Source organism: Trematomus bernacchii, unplaced genomic scaffold, assembly GCF_902827165.1.
Source record: "Trematomus bernacchii unplaced genomic scaffold, fTreBer1.1, whole genome shotgun sequence".
NCBI lineage: Eukaryota > Metazoa > Chordata > Actinopteri > Perciformes > Nototheniidae > Trematomus > Trematomus bernacchii.
In genome coordinates this window covers 2,428,951-2,443,508 of record NW_022987727.1, presented here as the reverse complement: position 1 = coordinate 2,443,508, position 14,558 = coordinate 2,428,951, and the positions used below count along the sequence as shown (strand labels likewise).

At 44.7% G+C, this 14,558-nt stretch overlaps 1 protein-coding gene across 1 annotated transcript in view; it reads right to left on the bottom strand.

Moving 5' to 3' along the window:
* Positions 1 to 1,326: 1,326 nt before the first annotated feature.
* kmt2d (lysine (K)-specific methyltransferase 2D) overlaps positions 1,327 to 14,558 on the bottom strand; it is a 31,482-nt gene continuing 18,250 nt past the window's right edge. The window contains 18 exon segments of the mRNA XM_034145057.1: positions 1,327 to 4,258; positions 4,368 to 4,476; positions 4,565 to 4,638; positions 4,835 to 5,120; positions 5,506 to 5,636; positions 5,883 to 6,019; positions 6,125 to 7,691; positions 8,663 to 8,784; positions 9,038 to 9,173; positions 9,259 to 9,383; positions 9,507 to 9,679; positions 9,768 to 9,849; positions 9,954 to 10,101; positions 10,576 to 10,740; positions 10,821 to 10,970; positions 11,056 to 12,296; positions 12,299 to 14,114; positions 14,224 to 14,456. Coding sequence (XP_034000948.1) covers positions 4,166 to 4,258; positions 4,368 to 4,476; positions 4,565 to 4,638; positions 4,835 to 5,120; positions 5,506 to 5,636; positions 5,883 to 6,019; positions 6,125 to 7,691; positions 8,663 to 8,784; positions 9,038 to 9,173; positions 9,259 to 9,383; positions 9,507 to 9,679; positions 9,768 to 9,849; positions 9,954 to 10,101; positions 10,576 to 10,740; positions 10,821 to 10,970; positions 11,056 to 12,296; positions 12,299 to 14,114; positions 14,224 to 14,456 — 6,788 coding nt within the window. The 3' untranslated portion in view covers positions 1,327 to 4,165.

Below are 14,558 nucleotides of genomic sequence, written 5' to 3'. Positions count from 1 at the left end.
TGTAGATTAGAAAGAGGTAAGATAAAGGATCTGCAGTATTTTATGAAGTATTAATCGTACAAAGGTCAGTTTTATACAAGTAGAAGTGTGTATTTACCTGGTAGTAGGCTGTCAGTAATGGCTGCGCCTCTCTATTTGGACTGGTAGATCTCGGCAGACTGGCAACTTTAAAAGTAGCTCTCGGTTCAAAAAAGGTTGGGCACCCCTGATCTACAATGTCAAGGTTCAAGGTTCTTTATTGTCAAACTAACATAACTACAGAGTAATTATGTTGTTGAAAATCTTATGTCACAGGCTTCTCCAACAATGCAACTGAAAGAGGACCAGAAACACATTAAAAATATAATAAAATGTGGAGACTTTGGGATATTTATCCCATTCTTTTACTTTTCGGGCATTTTACAGACCAAACATGTCGTTGATGTCACTGTTTACCAAACTACCACTTTTTCTGAAAAATGCATAAAATGATGCAATATATGTTAAATACATGGTTTATACATGTAATTACTGGGGTTCCATTTCTTCTGATTACCTAATTTGGGCGTGCACATTTGCCGCGCGCAAACCTACCTCTTTTGGATTTGGAAAGGTTGGCATGTATGTAACTATTTCAACTGTTTATCTTTCAATTTTTATTCTTGTACCATATATTTTCGGGACGTCGTTTCGGCTCCATGTTGTTATCCTTTTTTCTTTTATTTTCTCTTTATTTCCGTCCAGTTGATAGAAAACTACTAAATAGTGCACGGTATTTTAGGCAAGGCAAGGCAAGGCAATTTTATTTATATAGCACTTTTCAGCACGTGGCGATTCAAAGTGCACAATTTTACATTGTGTTGCAGACTGTAATCTAAAGTCTGCCGCTAAGTGTCCCTGTTGCAACCATAGATATATATATATAAACACGTTTATTGTTTATATATATCTATGGTTGCAACGGCCATTGTTTTCCTCTTCTGTAAAGTGTTATTTCACCCATAATGCATTGCGCGACAGCTTAAAGATCATCGGCAAGCTTAATGCTGTTTGTGCCAAGTTTTAGTTACATTTAATTTGTGTTTCTATTCAGCTGGCCTTTTAGCTAGCAGTTTTAATCCAGAGGCTATAATAGATGTCAGTGCTTTGACGAAATTCACCACTAATGGTTCACTTGATTTTTTTTTATCCAGAGCTTATAGCTGCATCTCATGTATGGTTTCACTGACCACCTGCTTTCATAGGACTAAAGGTCCACTATAATAATATCATATAATTTCAGGAATAAACCATCAAGCTCCTTCATCGTAATTGACGTTTGAGTCCTTAATTAAAATAAGAATGGCACATATTTAAAATGCATTTTATTTTCCTTTACAAGAAACAAAAGCTGACAAAGAAATAAGATGAAGGGAAAGGGGAGTGGGACAGCTGTATATAAAGAGATGCAACCTCTGGCGTCCTGAAAAAAATATGTACAATTCAAAATAATATCCATACAAAACATGCCACATACAATAAAAATGATCATTAGATTTATTCATATTCCCTAAAAGTATCTCTGCTGTACAGATGCAACGTCTTTTTAAAAAGTAGGTGAGGTTAAAAAAAACCTTCAATTTGAGCAAACTTTATTAAATTATAAGATATGCAGAGAACTTAAATTAAGATTTAGAGAAGTTAAAAATTATTCAGGCTAAAATCCAGTGAGCGGCATAATGTCTCATCATGGTCTTCCCTTGAAATAGAAACATACCAAAAAATATATATATCACTGCTTCGGATACTTGATCAATATCTACCACTTTAGAGAAATTCTCCGTTATACTATGAGAGTGCAATTCATTACCAGAATAAGTATGGGATTAACTTTGAGTATTACATCATAACATACATTAGGCCAAGTAACCATTTCACAAGGTTTACCAACACATTCACTTCTATAGGGAAGATATAAAAAAGCGAAACACTAACAATATTCTAGGGATTCAAGATTTTCCATTCAAGAGTATATTAATCCAATTGTGACCGATTAAGGGACAAGTTTTGGTAATCAACAAGCAGTAGCATAAATAAAAAGAAAATAAACACAAACAATATTACATAAATACAAATGCTATGCACCATTGTACTGCTTTACGCAAGAAGGGATTTTCATGTCTAATTACCGACCTCCACATGAATCCAAACAGTTCACACCAGCTTCTCGTCACAATTGATTGGAGAAGACATTATTCTCAAACCTATTTTAACAAACTTGTCTCTGAGAGCTTATAGCAAAAACACTAATAGAAAAACAGGTAAATGCAAAACACTCTGGTTCATATACATAAAGATATTAGTTTGCCATTTTACATATATTTATATTTATATACAGCTTTATCTTTGTTAAAATGATATCCAGTGGTTGATTTTTTTTCAATTTTATTTCTCTACACTTTTGACTTTATTGATTACAAAGGGGTTTGATAAAGAGTTGCTGTCCCCTAATGCATATACTATATATACAGTTTGTACAACTTTGCATTTTAAAATCATGTGAGGTCTTAGGTTAGGGGGAGGAGGAAACAAAGTAGTATGGGAAGGTAGGAAGTTTTAGTAAAGCTCCCTTTAAAGACTTTTTCATTCATCTTACATAGAAATGAAAACAAATGCCCTTTTTTTTCAATAAGTCTTTCCCTGCTGTCAGTTCAGCCTCAAGAGAACAGTACCAGCACACTACAGGGGAAGTAGAAACACTGCAGGCTGTACTCAGGCAGAGGAAGACTTACTACAGTCAAGTTTAACAACAGTCCACTAAATCATACAGAGAGGAAGAGGCATGATTCAAAGTTCAAGGTTGAGTTGTGAAAAGATTGGGGAGAATAAAAAGCATTTCATGGGACAGTAGTCATGCATCCACCAGCTGGTTTTTCATCAAGTGGAAATTCAATGTATGAAGCAACAAGCAAATGTGTAATTGGTTAATTTCAGACATCGTAGTCTTCTTCAAAGACTGCTTATCCCATGATCCTAGAGCCATTCACTCACACCATTACTGTCTTTCAGCAACTTAAAAAAGGTGGATATTATTGTGCTTTCACACAGCTCATAACATGGTTTTCTGAGACGCATAAATAGAAAGAACAAAAAAGAAAAGAAAAAGCTACATCCAGGAGGATTTGGTGGCATACAGGACACCCGCTAAGCTTCTGATTGTGATTTTTAATGCAATATCTTATCAAAACTGTCATATATTTCCTCTGTATAAACAATTCATGAATAATAATTATGTTGGCTCATTATTGTAAATCATCATCAGCATAGAGTAGATAGAGCAAACCTGCTGCTTAAGATTCCCTGCTTGTCCGAGAAGGCCCATAAAAACATTCCCCCTTTCCCCCCCCCCGTTCCACAGTAGCAGTTAACAGTTTTTATACAAAGCAGTCGCTTCCCGATAAATCAATGAGGTAGACTGGGTCCAACTAACCCACCATGGGACTCCACACAGTCAGAACATCTGGTGCCACTGGAGCCACAGATCAATAGCATCTCAAATTTTATATTAACTTTCATCTTTTTTTTTTCCATCGATCATATGTAGTTCTTACACAGAGCCACATCAAGATTGTCTAGCTAGCCAATATCCGTGTTGTCTTGGTGACTTGATGGGGAAAGTGCCTTTTTCTGGGAGATGAGGGGGGGGAGGTGTGGTCAGGTGGGACAGGAAATAGGTCCGACTTAAAACATAAAAATGCATCATTAGTTCATTCTTAGTATTTTAAAATGGCTTTTTGTCGAAGCTCCAGCTGAGCTCTCCACTACGAGTATTGATACCAGAGGGTCAGAATCATTTGGTAGATGTTGAGGATTGTATTCCAGCCACTGTAAAGAGTATTAAGAACAGTCGAGGGGGGGGGGGGGAAAGGGTTTTGGCTGAGGAAAAGGTGATTCACTAGTCCAAACATGAAAGTAAGTCCCACCATCAAGCTGCTGTTGATGGAGGAGGTCGGTTGCTTTTATTGATTAATGCTCTTCAAACCTTTGGCTACAGGTGTCAACGCTTTAGTCTCTCAGTGATGGAGGCCGGCCTTCCTCCACATCTCTCAAAACAGCTTATGCACTGGCTATGTAGGATTCAAAGGCTTTGGCGCAGGAGTGTTCTGGCACCAGTGAGAGGGGAATTCTCCATTTTTCTTTCTTCTGGTTAGTTCATCCACTTTCGGCAATTCCAGGCTCCACAATGGCAAGGGATCTTGTGCTGATCGTCCTCGAAGTCAAACTGGTAGTCATAGGTCAGCTGGAAATAAGAAATGGAGGCAGTTAATGTCTGCAAAAACATGCAATAGGCGGTAGTATCAAATGGATGTGTAGAAGTCTGTAGGGGTTAGTTATCTAATGCACCGTACCTCTTCCCCTTTGGGGATCCTGCGGCTGGAAATGATGATAATCTTGTCTTCTCTGTCAAATGTGACCACCTCTGCAACACAGTTTGGGGCGCAGGAATGGTTGGCGTACCTGGAAAAGAGATAAACGGCAGTTTAAAAAAAAACCTTCTTGACGCTATGGTTTAAAATGAGGAAGCCAATCGCAAATCAACACTTACCGAGCTGGACCTCCTGTCAGAGTGGCATCAATCACCTGCTCGTTGTTGATGCGGAACATGTAGATCCCACGGTTCTAAGTTGGGAGAAAAAAAAACAGAAAACGTTTAAACACTTTTTCTTGAAGCTACTGAAGGCTTTTGCAGCTGTAGAATAAATCTGGATCGCATCCAATTCATTATTTCCGCACCTCCAAACTATTTTTCCCTTTTTGTGCATTCCTTGAATTACTGAGTGCTTTGCATTTAAGTGCTATTGCTAAATTGGCGTACCTGCTCCTCGTAGATCTTCTCCCGCCGATTGGCCACTTCGTTGCGTATGACGGTTCCGATGTACTCGATGACCATCGTGTGCTTCTCCAGATCTTTGGAAGCGTACAGCCCCAGGCCCTGGATGCGCGACCGTGCCAGATACACGTTGTTCTTCCACTCAGTCTTCAGCCGTCGATACTGGGACGACTTGGAGTGGACGAACTGCTTGCTGTACGGTGTGTTGAGCTCTCCAGTGAAGGTGCTCTGGTAGGCCTTCGACACGCTGGTGCTGTTTAGAGTGTGAGGCCTTCAGACAAACAGAGAAGAACATGCGAGTGGGTATGCAGACATTTCTAAGATATATTTGGAAATGTGTGGTTCTTTGTAAATAAAATGTCTACAGCAATAGTACAACAAATTATTAGTTTCAAATGCTGTGCCTTGGTTTCTAAATGAGCTGCAATTCCTTTTATCTAACATTGAAAGTCACGTCAAACTACTTGATTTAAGCCAATTAGTTTTGTGAATGTTGCCAGTTGGAGTACACATTTTATAGAACTTAAATAATAAACAGTTTTAGCATTATCACACAGGTTTTACTTTGTCAGTTATGTTATGTCTACCAGAACATGTGTACAGCAGAGTTTTTTGTAAACCCGTTTTGGCTAATTGTTAAAATGATGCTGCTTTACCTCTTGATCTGTGTGGGGACTTTGGCCTCAGAGCGAGCAGAGCCAGAGGGATTGATCATGAGAGGGAGCTCCATCAGAGGGTGACGGCCGTATCGAAACTGGTAGTTCTGGCAATTCTCCACTCCAGGCAACTGAAACACAACAAACACACATCATGTTAACCATGCACTTTGATCTACAGATCCAATACTCTACTGATTTGGCAGGTACACTTTAAAGTTGTTTGTTTTTTGTCATCTGTTCACAAGTTTACTATATAAGGAGATGACAACCCCTAGTGTGTGTGGATATTGGTTTTCTAAGTGCTTGAATTACAACTGGGAGACAAAGACCAATTAACTGTGATACTGATACTGTTTCCTGACACATTTCCTTACCGACTCAGTGATACGCATGACAGCATGAATTGTGAGGCCATACATCTCCTCTCCCTTGACATGCTCAGTGAACAGCTTCAACATGGCCGAGTCATCTCGGAGTTTAGCAACCTGCTGAACCACCCGCTCCCAGATCCCTAAAGACAAGAGAGGCGAATTAAACACTTTCATATCAAGAGGACAAGTATAACAGATTCACAATGCAACTTGAAAGCAAGTGAAAGCATTTCAGGAGTCTTTACCTTCTGGAGTAGTGTCCCGGTACTGCAGATCCTCCATGCCTTGCTCCAGAACACGCACCTCGAACAGAGGGCGACCATCGTCCTCGTTGATGCGGCAGCGGTAGCGGCAGCGCTTGTTGGGCACACGTGTGCTCCAGTAGATGCGTGTGGCCTCATAGCCAACAGGGAAGATGGCAGTGGACGAATGGAAGTTGGCCATCTGGGATGGTAGCAACTGGCCAACAGCATGGAAGATGAGACCACCCACACGGAAAAGGTGGATACGGTCACCCCGCTGTAAGATGCTGGCAATCTGCTTCACCTCGTCACGCTCAATGTACACACGCCGTAAAACAGCAAACATGCCGAGTTCATCTTCACTGGGGCCCTTCAGCTTGTGCTGGGTGCACAACATGGTCTTGTCCTTGAAAAACATGCAGCGTGCCCTAATGGCGCAGGCGAAGTGGTAAACATTCGGGCAGCGCATTCTGTTGCAGCCGTTTGTGGCCCCTGTTTTCTGGCAGTATGCGCAAAGAGTCCGCAATCCGCGACGCAGGGCTACCTCCACATTGATAAGGGCCCCGCCCTGCGTCTCATACACCTCTGTGGACCACAGGGCACAGTTGAGGTGCACCCACAAGTCCACATCAATGTTGAGCAACCGGCCCGGCCCATCTGTGGCTCCGTCAGCTTCCTCGTGGCAGAAGCAGCATTTACGTTTATCTCGAGGAAGTTTGTCTGGTCGTAGAGTAATGCGAAGGCGTTCCATTAGCTCCGACACCTCGCGGCTGCTCTCTTTCTTAGACCCACCCTTACGTATCGTGATGACAATCTGAAGGCGCTTCCAGCGAATCCCCTTCCATTTCTTCTGTTTGGGATGTATCACCTCATCAGGGGAGAGCGGCCTGCGCTGCTTGATAGCCTTTGGGGAAGACTCCATGATGTGTGCCGAATCTTTAGTTGGTTGATCAAGATCAGTGGCCAAGTTCTCCTCCTTGATAGCAAGACTCAGACGATCTTCAGAAGGAGTAAGATCAGTAGGAACTGGAGCTTCAGAGGCAGATGCTGGATCACAGGCTGACTCTGGAGCAGCAACCTCAGATCCTGGAACAGCAATCTCAGATCCTGGAACAGCAACTTCAGATTCTGGAGCAGCAACCTCAGACACTGCAGCAGCATCTTTAGACTGTGTTGCAAGATCTTTAGACTCTGGTGTGTTATCTTCCGACTGTGGTGCAGCCTTCTGAGACTCTGGAGGGGCAACACCAGACTCTGTGACATCAGTTGGTTGAGCAGCATCAATAGGAGGACCATCACCCAGTTCAGGTTCAGGCTCAGTCTTGATCTTGATCTGAAGGGTAGGACTGGAGGAAGGAGGAGATGGAGAAGCTGATTTGTTGGAGGGTTCGGCTTCACAAGTGGGAGCTGGGACCGATGGAGGAGGATGTGGAGGGGAAGGCGATGGAGGGGAAGGCGATGGAGGGGGAGATTCTTCCACTGGAATAGCCGGAAGGTGGCGAACATCTAAGTCAGAGACTTTGGTGGTGTAACAGTGCAGAGCCGGTTTGTCTTCTCCGTCTGGGAACTCCTGAGAGAAAAATGCACATATGAAGTTAACACTTTTCAGGGAATATACCGTATGCTGCATTTGATTGTATTACATCAAATCAATATTTCACACAGTTCTTAAAGGTCCCATGTCATGCTTTTCCGGTTATTACCCATCACCTTGTGTGTTATGTACAGGGGTGCACACAACTTTCTCAGTGAGGTACTCAGATGAGTACCTGGAGTCAGTGTTTGGTACTCCAACTTCTGGCTCCCCTCAAAGTTCCCATGAAGCCCTCTGTATCGCGAATGTCAACGGGAGGGGGGGGGGGTGGTAGTGGAATACAGAGCGTGTGAACGTTGTGATCAGCTGTTTTAGCGCAGTGCTGCTGGACAGACCGACGTTAACAGCAGCCCTGTCTGTGCACACGGAGACCGACTCTGTCGTCCGGTGATCTAACCGCCTTCTGGAAAAGCTTCACAAGTACGTCGGTACACAAATGCGCTTTGTGACACAAGTGACTGTACGCATTTCAGATTGTTGCCGCGCATGCGTATCTGCGTACCAGTTATGTGCACCCCTGGTTATGTAGCTTTTTCTGCATGTAAACGGTCTGCAAAGTCACAAACCCTCAAAGTACACCCTGTAGCGAGTAAAACTCTAACACAGAAAAGACCTGTCTATGCTGCCCCAGAACGCCTCGTTGGAGATTTCTCTTTTTCCATTGTTTTCTTCCTGGGTACAGTGACGTGCCCATACCCAAATCCAATCCGTGGAGCTCCTCACACACACACACTCTCTCAGCGGCGAAACTGTGACATGCTGGGGGGGGGTGTGTGCTAGTGGAGCCTCGCAGCGGGGAAACTGTGGCGCGCTTACACTGTAGGTGCGCCGCGTTTGGGGGTGCGGAAAATTGCACAATATAAATCTATTCTAGTATACCTCAACAATGGAATTATGATCAGTAGAAATGGCCATGACATGGGACCTTTAAGACTGTGATGACGTACCTGTTTTATGAGAGCCAGAATGTCCACTTGTTTCTTCAACGTACAGCCTGGTAGAGACACGTCAAATTGCCTTAGCCACTCATCCTGACTGAGTGAAGCCCCGTCCTTTGTACACAAAGCCCCTGGAAAACATGACCATCTCATTATTAATCTTTATTTATGGTTTAATACACTTACAGGTTGTAGATAAACAATAAGTTAAGTTAGGTCGCCCCTTGCTGGCCATTAGAAAGAATACAAGTTTAGGGCCCTTCCAGCATTAGCTTCACTTTTCAAAACCGGAGATTTCCACTTGTATGAGCCACACTCACAGTATGTTATCGTGATCGTCTGAACCCAATGAGACAACATGAACAGTAATCTCTAAATTCATACCCGACTGCTCGGGTCCTTTTCCAGGCCCCTCCACTCCAGACATGTCAGGGTTTTGGGTTGGGAACGTCACCTCATAAGAACCTGGCATCCGTATATTAAGCAGCTGGGCCATGGCCAACATGACGTGGTTCAGTTTCTGGAAAAAAGTCAGTTCAAATTTGTGTTAACTGCTTGAAAATAGAGAAAGGTTAAACAGAGTCAAAGATATCATAGCTTTGTACCTTGGCTGCAGCAGAGGACAGGGTGAAGGTGACGGCCACTTCGTTGTTTTTGGCCTTGTCCCAATTGTTGGTGGTGGAAACTACCTTGCTATCGGATGCTTCAAATGGTTTGTTTTCAGGGAATGCTACAAAAGAAAATGAGTACATTATTTGTATATGCAGTTTGCATAAAAGCTAGCATTTAAGTTATATAAAAGTTTGATATTAGATACATATATACGTAAAACGTCCAGAATGTTGTGTAATACCTGGGATGGCAGTGCGAGGTATGAGGGGGATGATTGGGGATATTGCTCTCTCCGTCTCCTCCTCTTTGGGCTCCCGTAGTTGAGGGAAACGTGGCGTTTCATCTCCTACGTTACTCTCAGGGGAAGATGCCGGAATGATGCTTTCTGGAGCGTCCTCATCATCACTCTCCATCCTGTAAGAGAGACATTTCCTACATTAAAAGCCATTCAGCAACAAGAAATCCACGTATTCAAGCTGACATCAGACTTCTCCTGTGGTACCTGATGTCCTCATTCTGGTTGTGTGGTGGGGTGGGGAGAGCTGCTAGGATGTCTACACTCTTCACCTCCTCTTTCACAGAATCTGCAGGGAAAATATAAAGTATTTAGAACCCTATTTCTGCACAACAAACTCAAATTGTATATTCATGAAAAACATTCATTCATGCCAAATCCTTCATTGTTTACCCATTGGCTCTTCTGCTGTCTCGGTGTCTTTCTGACCCTCAGACAGCTCCTCCCCAGAAGTCACTCCATTCAGCAGCTTGTGCTGGACTGAAGGCGGAGGAGTAGGTGGCAACGAGGATGGAGGTGTTGGGGGGTTGCTAAGGTTACTCTGTAAAGGCAAACAACAGTTTCATTGTAAAACAACTTTGTTTTTAAAGTTTCTATCCTTTAAATTGCTTTAATTAGAGGTGCAACGATAAAACAAAAAAATTATCGGATGTGTTGTCGATAACAAAAATATAGTATAGTATTCCAGCATGAGGTGTATGTATATGCGTGTGTATACACATATTTTATTTATCCTTTGTGGTCTATCTATATTATTGTGATTATGTAAATGAGGATTATTAGTATTATTCAATTGTTGTCAAATTGTGGATGTGCTGTGTGGCTGTCTGTGGGGGGGGTGGGGGGTGTTGTGTATTGTTCTGTATTTTGTGTTAAATGTGTGAAACTCAATAAAGAGTATTTATAAAAAAGAAAATATATATATAGTATAATAATATATGCTGTCCTACTAGCAAATCAGCAAGCAAATGTTGGCGCAGCCTGCAACAGCTAACCATTACATGTTTTGTTTTACCTTTGTGAGTAACTGTGAATAATAGTCGGGGATATTGTCCAGCACTGCATTTCCAAAGGATCCTTTGAGCTGGGCTTTGCCGTTGGCTGGGCTGCTTCCGAAAGGGGCAAACAGATCCAGGCTGGCAGTGATTGAAGGCTCCATCAGGGGCAGTAGAGAGAGACCCTGAAGGGTGAATCGGTTAGTTTACACAAGGATGAACCACTTGAAACATTTCATGAAACTTAATTTAGCTATCTCTTTACCTGTTTGAGTTGCTTTAACAGGGCTTCAGCACTTTTTCCAACTTCTTCCTTCTTATTCTTCTTCCGTGCATTAGGGCCTCGGTCTCCAGCTGCCTTGTTACTGCGCTTTGGCTTTTGTACCGGAGACCTTTTGGTTATAGACTGTAAATCCTGTAAGATAAATAAAAAAGGAATGAGAGATTCTTTCCCCACCAAAAACATTATGCAAAAAAGAAAGCATTCAAGAAAAACATACCTCCATATTTCGTGGAGTTCCTTGAAGTTTTTGCTCCAGCATTGCTAGTTTACTGTTAATGTGGCCATTTATTTCATTGTGGATTCCTTCAGAGGGCCTTTGGGCACCAAGCTGAAGGTTCTTGGTTCTCAGGAGTTTCTGAAGTAGTTGCTGTCCAGTTTCAGGGCGAGGGCCTTGACTCCCAGGATCTCCAGCATTGATGAAGCAGGTGTTGTTAGCAGAAGTAACTGCCTCCCCCGTTGCCTCTCTCTTTATAGCCCCAGAATGAGCCTCTGGCGCACCATCACAATGAAACTCCCTTGGCTCCTGTTTAATGTTCTGTAGGGTCATCTTGTATATCTCTCCTACTCTAGAGCCATGTTGTGTGTGAGGACCGTGGCTCTCTGAGACCTGCTGCACATGTTGCTGAATATTCATGACTTTCTGTGGACCGTTGGGAATAACTGAGCCTGGGTGAGACATTTCATTGCCTGATATCTGAGCTTCCATTTTCATTCCTGGACAATCGAGTGGACTCTTGGCTCCAGGTGACCTGAGTGGAGATGCCTTGACGTGGCTGTACGGACTCCCCCTTCCAGCCCTACTGTCAGCTATAGAAGGTGAGGAAACATGCGATGAGTGAGGTGAGGCCGGGTGGGCTGGGCTCATGCCGAAGGGCCCTCTAGGTGAGTATGCATGGGATGGAGAACCCGGCATGCGGCCTGCTGCAGCTGCCATCATTGCTTGTTGGTTCTGGTTGGGAGTGGGTGGACGCATCCCCATAGCTGGATTAAATGGATGCCCAGGAGAGTTGGCTATTGGCTGACGTGGAGATGTTGGTCTTACCATACGGCCCTGGTCCAATGGGGAAGGCGGCACTGGCACCTGGCCTCTCATCATATGTTGCTGCATCATCTCTCCCACCTGTTGCTGTTGTTGCCCGGGGACCATCATCCCTTGCTGCATTTGGGGAGCCACAGCAGGTTGTTGACCCACCATGCCCGGTTGTTGCTGAGGGCCCACTGCTCCTGGTTTCCCCATGGCTCCATATGGCATCTGCTGCACAACCTGTGGCATCTGTCCCTGTGGCATCTGTCCCTGTGGCATGTTAGGCCTTAACTGACCTTGTCCCATGGACATCCGCAACATCTGTCCCTGTTGGAGCTGCCTCTGGGCAATCATGGCCTGGATGTGCTGAATCTGCTGGTTTGGAGGAAGATTACGAAGCTGGGGATTCTGAGCAATTATGGCCTGGATGTTGATGGGGTGCGGATCTGTCCAGGTGGACCCACAGGCCTCTGCGCTATCATCCCTTGCTGCTGGGCTCTCATCATGCCCATCATGGCCTGTTGCTTTTGCTGCTGGGCCATGAGGGCTTGTTGTTGTTGTTGTTGTTGTTGTTGTGGATTATGACCCATCACAACAGGCTGTGGCTGGCCAGGATGGTTCTGGCCTATGATCTGCTGCTGGAGGTTGGGGTCTTGTGATTGCTGCATGGCATTTTGACCTGCTTGCTGTTGTTGCTGATGAGCCAAGAATTCAATTGGTTTGACTTCCTCCTTTATGGTCATCATCATAGGCTTGTCAACACCGAGGGACCCTTGCCTCTGGAGAGTGAGAGGATGTTGTTGCTGATGTTGCTGAAGCACAACAGCTTGTTGATTTTCAACCAAGCCTGTTTGTTGCTCAGGGGCAGACTGGGGATTTAATTGTTGCTGCTGAGCCATATACATCTGGTTTTGCTGCTGCTGCTGCTGCTGCTGTTGCTGTTGCTGTTGCTGCTGTTGCTGCTGTTGCTGCTGTTGCTGCTGTTGCTGTTGCTGCTGTTGCTGCTGCTGCTGTTGTAACTGCTGTCGTCCCAAGTCATTCTGATGATCATTTGCAGAGCCTAGGTGGGACATCTGATTGGGTGTTGAGGGTCCACTATGCTGTGGTGGCGTTCTTGAATCAGGGCTGAGGATCCCACCCTCTTTGGGGCCTGAGTTTTGGTTATCAGTAGCTGCTTGTGGCTGGGGTGTGATACTTCCTGCTGAAGGCGAGGAGCCCATCTGTGGGGTAGAGGGTTGGGAGAGAACTCCTTGCTCTTGGCTGGACTGACTGATCAACTGTGTTTGTCTTTGCTGTGCCATCTGCTGCTGCTGAAGGTGTGCCATATTCTTTGCAACATGTTGCTGCTGCTGCTGTTGTTGTTGTTGTTGCTGAGATGCAGCCATGCGTTGGGCCAGTATGCTCTGTTGTTGTGGAGTCAATTGGGTCTGGGGACCCCTGAGCACAGGATGACCCGGAGAACCAACCATTCCCTGCTGACCCACCACCAGCTGAGGCCTCTGTTGCTGTGATGGTGCAACAGTGGGGTTTCCCATAATCCCTGGTTGAACTGCCATCATGGCTTGAGCATGGTTCATAGGCTGGCCTCCTGCGAGGTTCTGTGGAAGTGGAGCCACAGACTGGCCTCCAACCATTCCTTGTGGGACATGCACCATACTCTGCTGATTGGCCTGGTTGACTAGCATTCCCTGTTGAGGGTTTGCTTGCTGTTGGGCCATAAGTGGGTTCCCCATCATGCCGGGCGGTGGCTGGGGGACTAAGCCAGGCGGTTGATTTGGGTGTGGCATCGGTTGCTGCCCCATCATCACCTGTTGTTGCTGCTGTTGCTGCTGGAGCTTTGCCATTTGCATCCTATGTTGAAGCTGTCTTTCTTGGAGAAGCCTGGGGTCTGCACCTTGAATTCCAGGCCCCTGTGGGAAGAATCCTGTTGGAGCACCAGGTGGACCAGGGGCCCTGGCAACGCTGGCTCCCATGGCTGCAGGAAGCTGGGGTTGGGCTCCACCAACAAAAGGCTGCCCCTGAGGCATCCTGACAGGCATTCCACCTTGGGGCATCACACCAGGGTGTTGGCCCATTACTGGTGTTCCCTGTTGGCCAATCATCATCTGGCCAGGCATCTTGGGAAACATGTGAGGAGGGGCCGCCTGTGCAGAATGACCTGGGGTAAGAATACCTGAGCTTTGTTGATGCTGCTGCTGTTTGCTTCTGTACTCTGCAATGAGATTGGTGTGCTCCTTCTGCTGCTTGCGTACCTGGAACAATTATGAACATATATCATTTTGCAAATCTAGATGCCATGTGCCGTTTCTGTGGACGCCTTTTTATACTTATACATAAACTGTTAATATAAAATCTACACACCTGGTCAAGCTGTTTTTGAATTTTGCTCTGCTCTTCTGTTACCAACTTTAGTTTCTCTGCATCTGCCTCAGCAAACTCCCTGCCAGCTTTCTTAGCAGTGCGTTGCTTAGCACACAGTGCTTTGCGTGATTTGCGGTGAACTCCAATCTGTTCCTCCAAGAATTTTAACTGCATTTGGAGTAACTGCTGGGTGTGCAGAAGCCATTCTTCATATTGGTGCTGTTCTGCATCATCTGTAACAGAAAGATTAAGTTAAGACAACCACAAAAGAGGAAACGGCAATATAACCTTTTTCAAATTATTAAATGTATTTTTATCGGCAGTAAGGGTAGAAC